The sequence below is a fragment of the Salmo trutta genome, chromosome 9, assembly GCF_901001165.1.
Source record: "Salmo trutta chromosome 9, fSalTru1.1, whole genome shotgun sequence".
Taxonomy (NCBI): Eukaryota; Metazoa; Chordata; class Actinopteri; order Salmoniformes; family Salmonidae; genus Salmo; species Salmo trutta.
Genome location: NC_042965.1, coordinates 9,607,684 through 9,622,994, shown reverse-complemented (window position 1 = coordinate 9,622,994; position 15,311 = coordinate 9,607,684). Strand labels below are relative to the sequence as shown.

The window sequence follows — 15,311 nt, the reverse complement described above, 5'->3', positions numbered from 1 at the left end:
GGATTATTACATATTTTACTCAGTGAATGTTATTTTTGCACACATGCAGCCTTGTGCACTTGATCGATGTCTACTATAGTGGCCACTATAATAGAGCAAAAATAGAATACCTGTTTGTTTCATTGTATTTCTACTTAAAGATGTTTTTTTTCCTAAGTGCAATATTTAGATCTGTGTGTGTGTGTGTGTGTGTGGTCACAAGCGTTCTATTATAAAGGCTGTCATGGCTAACTGCAATATTAGTGTATTGTTTTTTTCTCAATGCTTGAGTGTCATTTGCAGTAAAGTCTAGGCAACAAATAGCATTAGATTGCTTTCTTTAGGGGTGGCAGGTAGCCTAGTGTTTAGAGCTTTGGGAAAGTAACCAAAATGTTGCTGGTTCGAATCCCAGAGCTGACAAGGTCAAAATCTGTCGTTCTGCCCCTGAGCAAGGCAGTTAACCCACTGTTCCCCGGGTGCCGAAGACGTGGATGTCGATTAAGGCAACCCCCCGCACCTCTCTGATTCAGATGGGTTGGGTCAAATGCGGAAGACAGATTTCATTTGAATGCGTTGTATGACAACTGACATTTTTTGTTTTAGCTGTGAGTTAGGTTCACATGAACCACTTTTTATTTTACACACAGAGACGGATCATGTAGATCATATTCTTTGTTGTTTAATTAGGTAAAAGCTGTATTTCCACCTAGCAGGGATTTTTTTGCATGTTTCAGTGCAGAAAAAAAAGTGTTACCTTTTTGGGCCCTCAGCAGTTTGTATCCCTGGTTAACAGAAGGCAGTACTCGTGGCTCGGGTCACTAGTCATTGATCGCGCTGTTTTTTATGTTCATGTCCTCAGCTCCGGTGGGCCACACTTCAACAGGCATGATTCCGTTGATCAAAGTGGGGCGTGGCATGTACAGTGTCATGCACAAAGACTCTGGGGTCACCCGTTTCCTGGTCTGTCAGATCTACTCTGTGGAGGGAAGCAAGTACATCAAGATCCGCTCTCCCTTCCAGGCAAGTTAGTCCCCCCTCCCCCCCGCACCTCTACTCCAACTCACACCAAAGAATGCTCACTGTTCTCAGACTGACCAATGTAGATTTCACCCAAATACTCATTTACTCCCACCATGCATCTCCATCAACCCTGCTTGCTTCCCTTGCCCTCTCTGCTCTCTCTCTCCCTTTACTTTCTCCAGTCTGTACTTCACTGGAGCCCAGAATGTGTTGAACTATCTGACCAGAGAGTGTATTTTCTATCTGAAGAATGTCTCTTTGTCATGTCTCCCCTACAGATCATAAACCACTTCTCCATCCCATTCAGAGTGATGGAGGGCTCCACCTGTCTTGGGATCTCACTGCCTACAGAGGAGTTCTGTGTGCCTCTGGACTCTTACAGGTGACACGCACGCACATACACACATACATACACACACACATACACACACACACACACACACACACACACACACACTGACTGTGCTGAACCCCCCCCCCCAATAGGTCAGAGCTAAGACTGCAGCCGGTAACCGAGGGAGACGATCAGTACGACTGCTCCGAGGGTTTCAGCTACGAGTTGGTGAGCCAGCAGCCCGGTGCACGTGTGCAGCAGACCTGTCATCGCCATGGCGACAGCGCTGGCGTCCTCATGGTCAACATCGTCCCTCTGAAAGACACGGTGACGTCACAACACACGGGAATGGCCGGGGAGCACTTTGACGAGCCCTACATCCTGCACCTGTGGCCCTCCGTCCTGCTCCGGAACCTTCTGCCTTACCCCATCACCTATCACCTACAGGTACACACACACATTACTCCATCCCTACGCACCAGCAGAGAAATTTACTTACAGCTCATCTATCATATTTCCTCAGAGCTTCCCCTTCACATGACATGCCTATAATTGATTGGTATTGTGTGTTGATTGGCTGACAGGACAGTGAAGAGCCCACCCCCATCACCCTGATGGACGGCCACTCGGCCCAGCTGCACACCGCCATCATGGACCAGTCCAGCCTGGAACTCCGCCTCCTCGACTACCTGGGGCAGGATTGGCAGGCCCACTACGGTCTCCGTGGCAACCTGGACGAGATCACCTTCATTGTGTTCAGCTCCCTGCGCGTTGAAGAGGAGGTGGTCAGGTTAGGAGAGGGGGGAGAAGGGAAGAGGGCAGAGCTGGATATTGCGGTGCATGTGAAGTACGACGCAGGCCAGACTGAGGTGGCCATCCATTCTCCCTACTGGATGGTGAACAAGACGGGCCGCCTGCTGCAATACAAGGCCGACGACATCCACCGCAAACACGCCATGGACTACGACATGCCTCTGCTCTTCTCCTTCAAGCCACACAACTTTCTGCAGAACAACAAGGTAGTGGGGTGGGGATCAGCTTTGGTCCAAGCTCTAGCCAAGTAGCTGGGCTGCTATTTTGTTTTGGGGGGGGGGGGGGTTTAAACAAGGAGTGGGCTTTTAAGTGATAACACATAACCCCGAATGTTTGTTTCCCTGACATCTGACCCTATTCTCTCTCCGGGTCAGGTGCGGCTGATGATCTCGGACAGTGACCTGTCGGATGATTTCTCCCTGGATACCGTGGGTAGTTATGGTGAAGTGAAGTGCAAAGGGAGGCTTAAAGATTACGTGGTGAGTGGGTGGTGGATCAAGCATACTAAGATTTTATTTGAAATGACACTCCAGCAGAAGAACAGTGTCAGTTGATGTTTGACCTTTCAGATTGGTCACTGAGTGTAATTTGCTGAACAGATGGGTGGATTGATTCATGTTGATTGTGGCTTTCTATGGTTTGATTGAAGATCGGAGTGAAGATCGACGCCAGCAGTTTCAGCCTGACCCGTATCGTAAGCTTTGTGCCGTATTACCTGTTAGTGAACAGGACCAAACATGTAATCTGGGTGGGAGAGGAGGGCCAGGACGACTGGACCGAGGCCAGACCACAACAGGTACCACAGTTAGAGATACTTACAAACACCAGTGCAATTCAGTCCATTCAGAAAGCGCTGATAGTAAAAATGTGTTAAAATGATGGATTGAATATCGGTTAATTTCCTGAATTTTGAAATGGGAATAATGGACCCCTACCCTGCATACAGTAGCACATCCATGTAGTGAAACGGATACCTCTTTGTCTCTCTCCCTCCCTCTCTCGCTTTTCTCTCACTTTCTTTTCTGTGCTTCTCAGGCAGCCATCCCGTTTTGGCCCGAGAGGGACTCCAAGAAGCTCAAAGTCAAAGTAGAAGGCAGTCGGTCAACTCCTCAAACCATGGACTTCACCAAACCGGAAAACTGCCTGCTGCTGCACCTGGACAACACTGTGAGTAGTTTACAGACACACACACACACACACACGTAAGTACTGGCGTGTTTGTAACTACTGTATAAGTTGATGCTTTGTGACAATTAAATCCACTTCTCACGTTGGGTTCAATAAAGTACTAATACTTCTGTTTTTAATTTGGCTTTAATACTCCAGCTGGGCGGGGTCATTGTTGATGTGAACCTATCAGACCACTCGATTATCATCCGTTTCTCTGACTACCACGACGGGGCCGCCCCCTTCCTCATCATCAACCACACCCAGGAGCAGACAGTGGAGTTCTACCAGAGGTAAAGGAGGGGGAGGATGGGGAGGGAGAACGGTAATGGGGCAATAAGCAGAAATGTGTTTCATTATATAGGTCACGTTTTACTGTTCTCAAAACAGGCGCAATGCCCTAAAAAAACAACTTTGTCGCATCTTAAATTTGGGATGTCTCAAATCTTTCCTTTTAGAAATGTCCATGAGATGGTGGCAATTATTTATGGGGATAGAAGTAAACAATACATAATTAGTGTTACATGCTGTACTATTCCAAATGTTGTTTCTGAATGAGACCTGCATGTTATATATATTTAGCAAACTTCCCAGGATGTTCTGCATGTATTTGTTTTGATACAAGGTATTTGTGTTCTTGGCTTTTGTGTTGATGTAGGTTTGTCTTTTTTCCCTGTTTGCATGGATCCATTTCCTTTGGTTTGTGACGGACACTTATTTTGTTCAATTTGTTTTTCAATCCACATTTTTTTGTAACTGACTTTTTTTTTGTCTGACAGTTTGTGTTGATGGATTTGTTTGGTTTTTGTTTAAGTCTGATTTTTCCTCCCCCCTACACCTCTTGGCCGGGCAGATTTCGGAGAGATTCATCAGAATGGGTGGCAGACGAGCTGCTCGGCCTCTCCTTCTCAGTAGAGGAGACCCAGCCCAGGTAGCAGGACCCGGCCCCACGAGGGTTCTTGCTCTCACCCACTCTGACCCTGACACAGAAAGGGTGGACATATTGGGGAACTTCAAATGCCTTCCCTAGCATACAATGACTAATGCAAAAAGGCATGGTCCGTAGATCTCTATTTGAACATGCACACATTCAGTGGGGTTTGTGGCCTCTGTGTTCCCGTTTCATAGTTGAGCTGTGGTCAGAGTGTGGACAGAGCTGGACCCCCAGGTAACCGAAGGTGTAGGGCAAGAGCTTTTCTTTCCCATTTTGGTGTTTGAGCCGGATCTACTCCTTACATGCCACTCCACAAGGAAATGGACAATGTGCGTTTTATTAAAGCTGAAAAATACTTCATTACATTAATACCACTGTATGGTTCAACAGACCAAGTCATCTGATTTGATAGTGACCAAACTACAGGAAGTGGAGTGATCAAGGAGGAGCTCCGGCTTCAGTGTCATGACCGTTTGCTCTTTGACCTCCCCCTTAATTCCAGGTCTTTGCTTTTATAGTGGGACTTAGTTTTGGCTGCTGCTGTTTGGATGGGACTCTGCCAATGGGATCTGACCTCTGCTTCCATACGTCTTCCATTTTCCCTCATGCCCCCATTTCCATCGCCCTCCCCCCCAACAGTCCTGCCAATCATTCTTCATCCTCCTCTTTCCCTGTGTCTTCTGCAATAATGATGATTTGAATCATTCTTTCTCTTTGATCGGAAGTGGGGGGGGGGGTTGTTTTCGTTTGTTGGAGGAAAAACGACAACATGATCAAATCGGGTAGTAGCCTCGACATCTCCATTAATGGGTCAGATTTCTTCTCTCCATAGTGTTGATTGGCAAATAGGCTCTTGGGTTTCTTTCCATGGTGCCTGGGCTGTGTAACGGGGCTACGTTCTCATGACCGCAGCTGTTTTTCCTGACCGTCATCCGTCTTCCTCTCGGTTGGGTTCTCGTGGTCGTGTGTGTGTGTGTGTGTGTGTGTATGTGTGTGTGTGTGTGTGTGTGTGTGTGTGTGTAGTAGTCAGAAGGAGAAGGACAAGCTAAGCCCCGGGAAGGCAATGTACTACACCTGGGCTGAGCCCTCTGGGTCACGCTCCCTGGCCTGGCAGTGTGGCAGCTACAGCGGCGAGCTGAAGAGCGAAGAGGTATCGTACCACAGCCTTCTATTTACTCCCCTTTGGCTCTAACGGTGGTGGAATGTTACGTTCTCCAACATTTGGATTGATACTACGGTTAAGTCTGATTTTCATTTATACCAGCGTTTCTTATTAGTTTGACGCACACTTGTATCATGTACTTTAGACCAATATGAAACACTGGTGTCAGACATAACCATAGATTAGGATCTTCTGCTTAGTGTTTTAACAGCTGCTTAATATGGCTTAGCCCATCATTATACACACACACACACACACAGAGCTTTAATCAGACCTTTATTAAGGCTCCGATCCTCAATAGGATTAGTGTAGGGATTAGCGAAGTCCGCCAGAAAGTTAAGTGTTACTGAATTTTCTTCCCCCTTATACTGCCTTGATGACCTGAGCAGTTTTACAAGGGAAGCAACGTATGGTGGTACCCAGTTAATAGCGTATGGCGGTACCCAATGATAGCAACTGTTGTTGCCTGGACTCATTAGTTCCCTGACATCTCAGTTAAAAGCTGATATGGTTTCTCATTTTTGTGTTGCGTGAGCTATGGCTGTGGCTACAAAGCAGATGAGCAATTTAAAAGTGAAACGCTTATTACTTCCCATCTGATGGGCACTTGATCCGTGTGTAGGACCTGCGGTTGGACGTGAATGAGGAGGCTAAGCTGTACCTCATCTCATTCTACGAGGGGCTCCAGCGGGTGGCGCTGTTCACCGAGGACAGACGCATCTACAAGCTGCTGTGTGAGAGTGAGAAGGCCGAGCTGGCCGAACAGGAGATCATCCTGTCCCTGCAAGACGTGGGCGTCTCCCTGGTCAACAACAGCAACCGCCAGGAGGTGTCCTTCATCGGTATTACCAGGTGTGTGTGTGTGTGTGTGTGTGTGTGTGTGTGTGTGTGTGTGTGTGTGTGTGTGTGTGTGTGTGTGTACATGTGTAACCCCACACACCTACATACAAACACAGTATATACACTCACTCAGAATGGTATGGTTGTGCTACAGTTGACTACTTTGAGTGGGAACATGCTTTTTCAAATTCAGTGCAGCATTTTCAGTGCGCTTTCCTCCTGTGTGTGTGTGTGTGTGTGTATAGTTCAGACGTGGTGTGGGAGTCCAAGCCAAAGAAGAAGTCTCGCTGGAAACCCCTGAGTGGAAAAGATGCCGAGCTGCTGGAGACCCACTTCAAGGAGTACACAGAGAGTGGACCAGTGGACAACGCCATCTTAGACCTGGAGAACAACTTCCAGGTCAGGCAGCGACTGGCTAGGCCTCTGTATGGTACCATGTATACCATACCACCCCCTTGATAACCAACCCCTTGAAAGCTTTAGATTTTCTAGAGGTAGACTTTGTTCCTAGTTTTGCATAGCTCCAGTAGAACCGTTTGTGTGTGTCCTAAGTCTAACTGTGTTATCAGGTGTCTCTGACGCATAATGGGCAAGACATGAGGATGATGCAGCCATATGATGCTCCAATCAGGAGGAGCTTCTTGCCAGGGGTGAAGGTGGAGTACAGCGTATCGGCCCGCCAGAGTGCCTACCGTGTCCAGATCAACCGCATACAGGTGGGTCCCCAGAGAGTTGCAAAGTGTGCATTCTATCCAACTCTATGGTGGGTCCCCACCCGACCACCAACCATACGATAGTTTTTACATTGACTGTTTGTTCATTTTGCCAGCCGTTCAATTAAAATAATTTCATGCTGACCTATTGGAGATATGGTTGGAGTGCTTTTTTTTGAGTGCTTTTGTTTTTCCACAGATCCAGAATCAGCTACCTGGAGCAATCTTCCCATATGTCTTCTACCCTATAAAACTACCCAAGTCTGTCACCATGGACTCAGGTCAGTCCCAAGCTCTGTCCAAGTCTCTCTGTGTTGTGCTTTTACACTTACATACAGTGGGGTTTAGAGTTGACACCCTTGATAAAGATGAGCAAAAAAATGACTAATCTTCCAGCAAGACGATAACCCCAACCACAACATCCACAAAGAAATGGTTCAAATCAACGTTTTGCAATTGCCATCTCAGTCTCCGGACTTGAATCCCATTGAGAACCTGTGAATTGAATTGAATTGAATTGAATTGAATTGAATTGAATTGAATTGAATAAGGCACTCCAGAAGCGCAGATGATGTCATGTGGACATCTGGAAAGATTCTGTATGGACGAATGGTCTAAGATCCCTCCCAATGTGTTCTCCAGTCTCATAAAACATTCTAGAAAAAGGCTTGAGTGCCATTACCCTCGCAAGGGGAGGTATTGAAAACTGGCTGTCAATCATTTTGACGCCCATCTTTTTTGTATTTGTTGTTTTGTATTACTTGTTAAACAAAACCTCTTTCTCTGCGCAATTGTATTAGTATAAAATAATATCATTTTTCAAAAAATGTTGGAGCGTACAATACATGCTCATTATTTCAGTTATTTTAGTCATTTTTGCTCATCTGTATTAAGGGTGTCTAATTTTGGACCCCACTGTAAATAGCTACATAGGCAAAAGGAGCGATTGGGGACGCATGCATAGGCATTGTTAGACTGGAGTACTCTGGATAAACATATTGTGATGGATCTTTCTGCTCCTCTCTCTCTCTCTCTCCTGTAGAGCCCAAACCTCTGACCGACATCAGCATTGTTACCAGGGCAGCCGGGCACTCTGATATCTCACGCATCAAGTGAGTCCATTGCTATAGTTCATGTTCTTTCCATATCTCTCAATCACACATACCAACATCCCTTTCTTGGCATGTTGTGGTCAGGTATTTCAAGGTGCTAATCCAGGAGATGGATCTGAAGTTGGACCTGGGCTTCCTCTATGCCGTCTTGGATCTGTTCACTCCGGAGAACGCCAGCGTGATGACGTCAGAGCAGCAGGTTTTTATTTGTAATATTCTTTATTTATGCAGGGAAAATCCATTGAGAGAAGGGTCTCATTCTCAAGGGTGCCCTGATCACAGTAATGCAACAATCTAATACAATGTCAAATAAAACAGCACAATGCTACATTTGAGAAACTGTTACATTTCTCAGCTACTAAGTCCTCAATTAATTTTTTTAATATTATTTATATTGCTCGAGCAGTTTTGTAAATTGTTCCAGTAGTGAGGTGCATTAAAACTAAAAGCGGAATTACCTAATTCGGTGGAGACCCGAGGAACCTTTCGGGGTTAACCAACCCTGTGAACGGGTTTGGTAACTCATGTTTTTCTACTTCTGCGACAAAGTTAGGTAAGTGGGAAGCTTATGTAGTAGAGCTTTGTAAAAAACGAATCTGTGATTAGGGCTGTCCCCGACCCCAAAAAATCTTGGTCGATCAAAAGTCGTCTGTTCTTTCTACCAATCGATTGCTCAAAATGTTTAAACTTGTATATTTCCATTTATAGACACCCAATGTGTTTGAATAAAATCCGCTATATGCATTGAGAATGTCTGATGCTTTAAGCTTACTTTTTTTGCCTGAAGAGGGCGCCAGATCTAGATAACTAGAAGAAGAAAAAACTTTACCTGACCCAACTATATACTCTCCTCCCGTTCCAGCTGGCTTTCGCAGATTCTGCCATTACTCTCCTGAAGTTGCCGATAACAGGCCACATGAGTCGTCGGCTACCTTTTCTCATGTGGAATGCCAAATTATCTGACCACTTCTACCAATCTTCATATCTCATTGTCATGTGGTTAATCAAATTCCATCCAAATCTAAATGAAAATGATACAAACCTAAAAAGTAACTTCTATTGCCAACTATGTGAAAATAGCCTACATAAAGCCAACAAATAAAAACATTGCAGCCTGCAGGTAGAAAATATCCTGATTTTAAAAATAAATATCCTATAAATCACACAGGCTACATTTTTTAAAAACATTTTTAGTCATTTAGCAGACGCTCTTATCCAGAGCGACTTACAGTAGTGAATGCATACAATTTTTTTTGTCCGTACTGGTCCCCCGTGGGAATCGAACCCACAACCCTGGCGTTGCAAACACCATGCTCTACCAACTGAGCCACACGGGACTACACATGGCCTGTCTGCAACGAACTTGAAACATTGTATTAACTTGGGTCTAGCCCGAAGCTTGTGCTAGTGAAATTACAACATTGTATAAAATAGTCGGGCCCTCAGAGTTTCTTGTGCCTGTGAGCTCGGGACAGACACCGCTGTAGGCTATTTGCGCAAGGGATAAGAAGCAGTGCTTGACTTGGGCAGGAGCTCAACAGAGCTGAGTACCAGCACCACAAATGTTCTACTGCTTGAGCTGTTCCTCTTATAGAATATTAGCTTAAAAGTATTGTGGAGCTCCTGCACCTAAATATAAACAGTACCACACCCAAAATGAGTCCCGGAACCTATTTCAGTCCAAGTCAAACACTGATAAGAAGCCTATTTTATGACGTTTCCACTGGATCAGAGCATGACATTTTTCCCTTTCACGCTGAGTGGTTATCGAAAGGGAGACCGCTGGAAATATTTTTCAAATGCATTGAGGAACTATCGTAATTCTCAATGCATGTAAAAACAGACTTAGTTTTCCTGCTGTTTGAGGTGAAGAAAACATTACTCTGAGAAGCTCCACAGGTCATTAGTGGTGGTGCATTAAGCCAATCAGAAATACTATCAGATCCCCAAATGGGTACATTTTAAATGATTATATTTGCGAGCAGGCAAGGTAGCCTATAGGCCTACTTCTGTGTGTGCTCATCCTTACGCAGCATCGACAGGAGCGCTCCAAACAAAAGACAATGGCTAAAATGACGGAACTCTTAAATGGAGTTAAATAATCTTAAACTTGTTTCTCACAAGTGTAGCATAGATTGTGCACTCCGCAAACAAACAATGTGTCCACTCCTGACAATGAAAACGGGAAGACTGGAATAATAATATTGAATGCATTAAAAGAAAGGACCGTAACCAAAGTAACAAATATTGTAGATTAGAAATTATAGGAATAAATGGTGAATGTAGTACTTGTGATACAGTGCATTCGGAAAGTATTCAGACCCCTTGACTTTTTACACATGTTATGTTATTGCCTTATTCTAAAACGGTTTTTAAAAAAAACATTCTCATCAATCTACTCACCCCATGATGACAAAGCAAAAACAGGTTTTTAGAAATGTTTGCTAATTTCTAAAAAAAACAGCATTTATTTTCATAAGTATTCAGACCCTTTTGCTATGATACTCAAAATTGAGCTCAGGTATATCCTTTTTCCATTGATCATCCTTTAGAAGTTTCTTTAACTTGGAGTCCACCTTTTGTAAATTCTATTGATTTTGACATGATTTGGAAAGGCATACACCTGTCTATAAAAGGTCCCACAGTTGACTGCATGTCAGAGCAAAGACCAAGCCACGAGGTCAAAGGAATTGTCCATAGAGCTTGAGACAGGATTGTGTCGAGGCGCACATCTGGGGAAGAGTACCAAAACATTTCTGCAGCATTGAAGGTCCCCAAGAACACAGTGGCCTCCATCATTCTTAAACGGAAGAAGATTGAAACCACCAAGACTCTTCCTAGAGCTGACCAATCGGGGGAGAAGGGCCTTGGTCAGGGAAGTGACCAAGTACTTTGATAGAGCTCCAGAGTTCCTCTGAGGAGATGGGACAACCTTCCAGAAGGACAACCATCTCTGCAGCACTCCACCAATCAGGCCTTTATGGTAGAGTGGCCAGACGGAAGCCACTCCTCAGTAAAAGGCACGACAGTCCGCTTGAAGTTTGCCAAAAAGCACCTAAACAACTCTGACCATTTTTTAAATACATTTTAAATGTATTTTACCTTTATTTAACTAGGCAAGTCAGTTAAGAACAAATTCTTATTTACAATGACGGCCTACCAAAAGGCAAAAGACCTCCTGCAGGGATGTGGGCCTGGGATTAAAATAAATAAATACAATATAAATATAGGACAAAACACACATCACAACAAGAGAGACAACACAACACTACATAAAGAGAGCCCTAAGACAACATAGCAAGGCAGCAACACATGACAACACAGCATGGTAGCAACACAACATAACAACAACATGACAACAACATGGTAGCAACACAACATGGTAGCAGCACAAAACATGGTACAAACGTTATTGGGCCCAGACAACAGCACAAAGGGCAGGAAGGTAGAGACAACAATACATCACACAAAGCAGCCACAACTGTCAGTAAGAGTGTCCATGATTGAGTCTTTGAATGAAGAGATTGAGATAAAACTGTCCAGTTTTATCGTTTGTTGCAGCTCGTTCCAGTCACTAGCTGCAGCGAACTGAAAAGAGGAGCGACCCAGGGATGTGTGCTTTGGGGACCTTTAACAGAATATGACTGGCAGAACGGGTGTTGTATGTGGAGGATGAGGGCTGCAGCAGATATCTCAGATAGGGGGAGTGAGGCCTAAGAGGGTTTTATAAATAAGCATCAACCAGTGGGTCTTGCGACGGATATACAGAGATGACCAGTTTACAGAGGAGTATAGAGTGCAGTGATGTGCCCTATAAGTAGCATTGGTGGAAAATCTGATGGCCAAATAGTAAAGAACATCTAGCCACTCGCGAGCACCCTTACCTGCTGATCTATAAATTATGTCTCCGTAATCTAGCATGGGTAGGATGGTCATCTGAATCAGGGTTAGTTTGGCAGCTGGGGTGAAAGAGGGGCGATTACGATAGAGGAAACCAAGTCTAGATTTAACTTTAGCCTACAGCTTTGATATGTGCTGAGACAAGGACAGTGCACCGTCTAGCCATACTCCCAAGTACTTGTATGAGGTGACTACCTCAAGCTCTAAGCCCTCAGAGGTAGTAATCACACCTGTGGGGAGAGGGGCATTCTTCTTACCAAACCACATGACATTTGTTTTGGAAAGGTGTTCAGAACAAGGTTAAGGGTAGAGAAGGCTTGTTGGACACTAAGAAATCTTTGTTTTCGAGCATCTCTGGTCTGATGAAACCAAGATTGAACTCTTTGGCCTGAATGCCAAGTGTCACGTCTGTGGGAAACCTGGCACCATCCCTACAGTGAAGGATGGTGGTTGCTGCATCATGCTGTGGGGGTGTTTTTCAACGGCAGGGACTGGAAAACTAGTCAGGATTGATGGAGTAAACCACAGAGAGATCCTTGATGAAAACCTGCTCCGGACCTCAGACTGGGACGAAGGTTCAGCTTCCAATAGGACAACGACCCTAAGCACGCAGCCAAGACAGCGCAGGAGTGGCTTCGGGACATGTCTCTGAATGCCCTTGAGTGGCCCAGCCAGAGCCCAGACTTGAACCCGATCGAACATCTCTGAAGAGACCTGAAAACAGCTGTGCAGCGACGCTCCCCATCCAACCTTACAGCACTTGAGAGGATCTGCAGAGAAGAATGGGAGAAACTCCCCAAATACAGGTATGCGACGCTTTTGCATCATACCCAAGACTCAAGGCTGTAATCGCTGCCAAAGGTGCTTCAACAAAGTACTGAGTAAAGGGTCTGGATACTTATGTAAATGTGATGTTTCAGTTAATTTTGCAAATGTATAAAAAAATATTCAGAACCTGATTTTGCTTTGACATTGGTCTTGTTTGTAAATTGATGAGTAAAAAAAATAAAAAATAATCGAAATTAGAATAAGGCTGTAACGTTGAAAAAGTCAAGGGGTCTGAATACTTTCCGAATGCACTGTATACCTAATAAGGAATTGATAGGCCTTCCGAGTGGCACAGGGTTAGGTGAGGGTTTGGCCTGCCGGGATGTCCTTGTCCCATCGCGCTCTAGCGACTCCTCGCGCTCGGCTCGCCAGTTGTTCATTGGTGTTGCTGGCTTCCGGGTTAAGCAAGCAGTGTGTCGAAAAGCAGTGCGGCTTGGCAGGGTCATGTTTCAGAGGATGCATGGCTCTCAACCTTTGCCTGTCCTGAGTCCGTACGGGAGTTGCAGTGATGGGACAAGACTGTAACTACCAATTGGATACATCACGAAATTGGGGTGGAAAAAGGGGTAAAAAGTACAAAAAGATATACACTAACAATCAAACGCAAACAATTCGCACAATGAAGTTATGAAACAATAAATTTGCACAAATTGACAGGAGAACGCGTTCTGGAGAGAGAGAGAAGTGCATTGTACATCTGGGCCATGGTCAATCCAACGTCTGCATTGGCCATGCAGCATTTATGGCGATATGGCCTCAGCAGAAGTCAGGGCAAGAATGGCCTCATCAGAAGTCAGGACATTCATACTACTTGTGCTTCACGGAGCAGTGCAGAGCTGTTGTCAAGGGAGTTTGTGTTGGTACTGGACGTACCGCCCCCACCTACCGTCAACCAATCCTGTCAATGCGGAGCTACACAGAGCCCTCCGCATTGTTAGAGTTTGGGAGGCGCATAGTGATGTGGTACGGAGCTCGATTTGGCCTCTGGAGGCTCTGCAGTTGCGTCAAACCCTCCATATGGAGCTTCTGACCACATTTTCGAATTGAGCAATAATTGGCTTTTAGTCTCGGCCTCCGCAATGGATTAGTTCACTGAGATGGACGCAAATATATTTGTTACTGCTCGACTAAAACAATCTCGGTCGACCAACAGCCTAACGACCAAACAATCGATCAGCCGACTAATTGGGGTCAGCCCTACCTGTGATGAAAGTAAGGGTGCTATGGTAGATGCTATCCAAAGGTTTAAGAGTGGCTGCTGCGTTCTGGTAAATGGTGTCACCGTAGTCAAGAACTGTCAGGAAAGTCGACTGTACAATCTGCTTCTTGGTGTTTAGGGATTATCAAGATCTATTTCAAAAAAAAAAAAAGCCCACATTAAATCTTTGCATTTTTTCATCAGTTTAAAAATTATTATTATTATTATTATTTTTAAATCCTTGTCAATCCAAATGCCCAGATAATTATTGGCGGGAACCCGATCGATGGGAGAACCGTTCAATTAATAAATATGTAGTCCATCTGAAACATTTTTGGGAGAATTAGATAACAATATATATTTAGTCTTACCAACATTAAGTACACGTTTTAAACCAACCAGGGCTTTTTGTAAGGCAAAGTCAGATTGCAGCTCGAACAACACCTGGTCTACAGTTGGGGCGATGGCATAGATATCAGTATTGTCTGCATACAGCTTCATATTTACAGACTGATATTATTTATAGCAATAGTAAAGAGAACAGGTCCCAATACCGACCCCTGCGGTACACCTTTCAGAATACCCAGGAAACTAGGCTGAATACCATCAGAAATCACACATTGTGTCCTGTCTGATAGATCATTCTCAAACCACTTCCAAGAAGCCTGATCCAGGCCCAATTCAGGTAAACTTTTGAATGAGAATGTGATGGTCAACAGTTGATGGTCAACAGTGTCTAAGCAGGCCTTGGAAAGGTCTATAAATAAGGCAGCAATTCGTAACGAACCAGAAAGCTAAATTGAACTAGCATGTGCAAAGAGTCTATCAGGGTTAAGACTCCATTGTATCTCTCTCTCTCGTCTCTCTGTCTCTCTGTCTCTCTGTCTCTCTGTCTCTCTGTCTCTCTGTCTCTCTGTCTCTCTCTCCTCTGTCTCTCTCTCCTCTGTCTCTCTCTCCTCTGTCTCTCTCTCCTCTGTCTCTGTGTGTGGTGTTCAGGTGGAGTTGTTTGAGAAGGACATAGAGTATCTGAAGACAGAGCTCAACGACGTCTCAGCCACTGACACGTCCCCTATCAGTCTCTATGAGTACTTCCACATCTCTCCTATCAAGGTAAGCTTCGGTGTCACCACAGTGTGTTTACTGTGTGTTATCTAAACAATAAGGCACGAGTAGGTGTGGTATATGGCCAATATACCACGGCTAAGGGCTGTTTTTATGCACGACGTAACGCGGAGTGCCTGGATACAGTCCTTAGCCGTGGTATATTGGCCATATATCGCAAACCCCCAAGGTGCCTTATTGCTATTAAAA

General features: G+C 44.8%; 1 protein-coding gene across 6 annotated transcripts in view; it reads left to right on the top strand.

The window, feature by feature from the left end:
* Window positions 1–15,311, top strand: part of LOC115199824 (vacuolar protein sorting-associated protein 13A) — a 55,726-nt gene that overhangs the window by 27,118 nt on the left and 13,297 nt on the right. For 4 of the 6 annotated variants that reach the window (XM_029762304.1, XM_029762303.1, XM_029762302.1 and 1 more), the window contains exons 44-60: window positions 839–999; window positions 1,278–1,381; window positions 1,486–1,780; window positions 1,918–2,352; window positions 2,521–2,625; window positions 2,796–2,942; window positions 3,182–3,313; window positions 3,473–3,606; window positions 4,167–4,244; window positions 5,271–5,397; window positions 6,032–6,261; window positions 6,495–6,648; window positions 6,819–6,965; window positions 7,162–7,243; window positions 8,005–8,074; window positions 8,159–8,273; window positions 14,997–15,110. In XM_029762304.1, coding sequence (XP_029618164.1) covers window positions 839–999; window positions 1,278–1,381; window positions 1,486–1,780; window positions 1,918–2,352; window positions 2,521–2,625; window positions 2,796–2,942; window positions 3,182–3,313; window positions 3,473–3,606; window positions 4,167–4,244; window positions 5,271–5,397; window positions 6,032–6,261; window positions 6,495–6,648; window positions 6,819–6,965; window positions 7,162–7,243; window positions 8,005–8,074; window positions 8,159–8,273; window positions 14,997–15,110 — 2,630 coding nt within the window. The remainder of the gene's footprint in view (window positions 1–838; window positions 1,000–1,277; window positions 1,382–1,485; window positions 1,781–1,917; window positions 2,353–2,520; window positions 2,626–2,795; window positions 2,943–3,181; window positions 3,314–3,472; window positions 3,607–4,166; window positions 4,245–5,270; window positions 5,398–6,031; window positions 6,262–6,494; window positions 6,649–6,818; window positions 6,966–7,161; window positions 7,244–8,004; window positions 8,075–8,158; window positions 8,274–14,996; window positions 15,111–15,311) is intronic. The other 2 variants (XM_029762306.1, XM_029762305.1) reach the window with 1 other exon arrangement.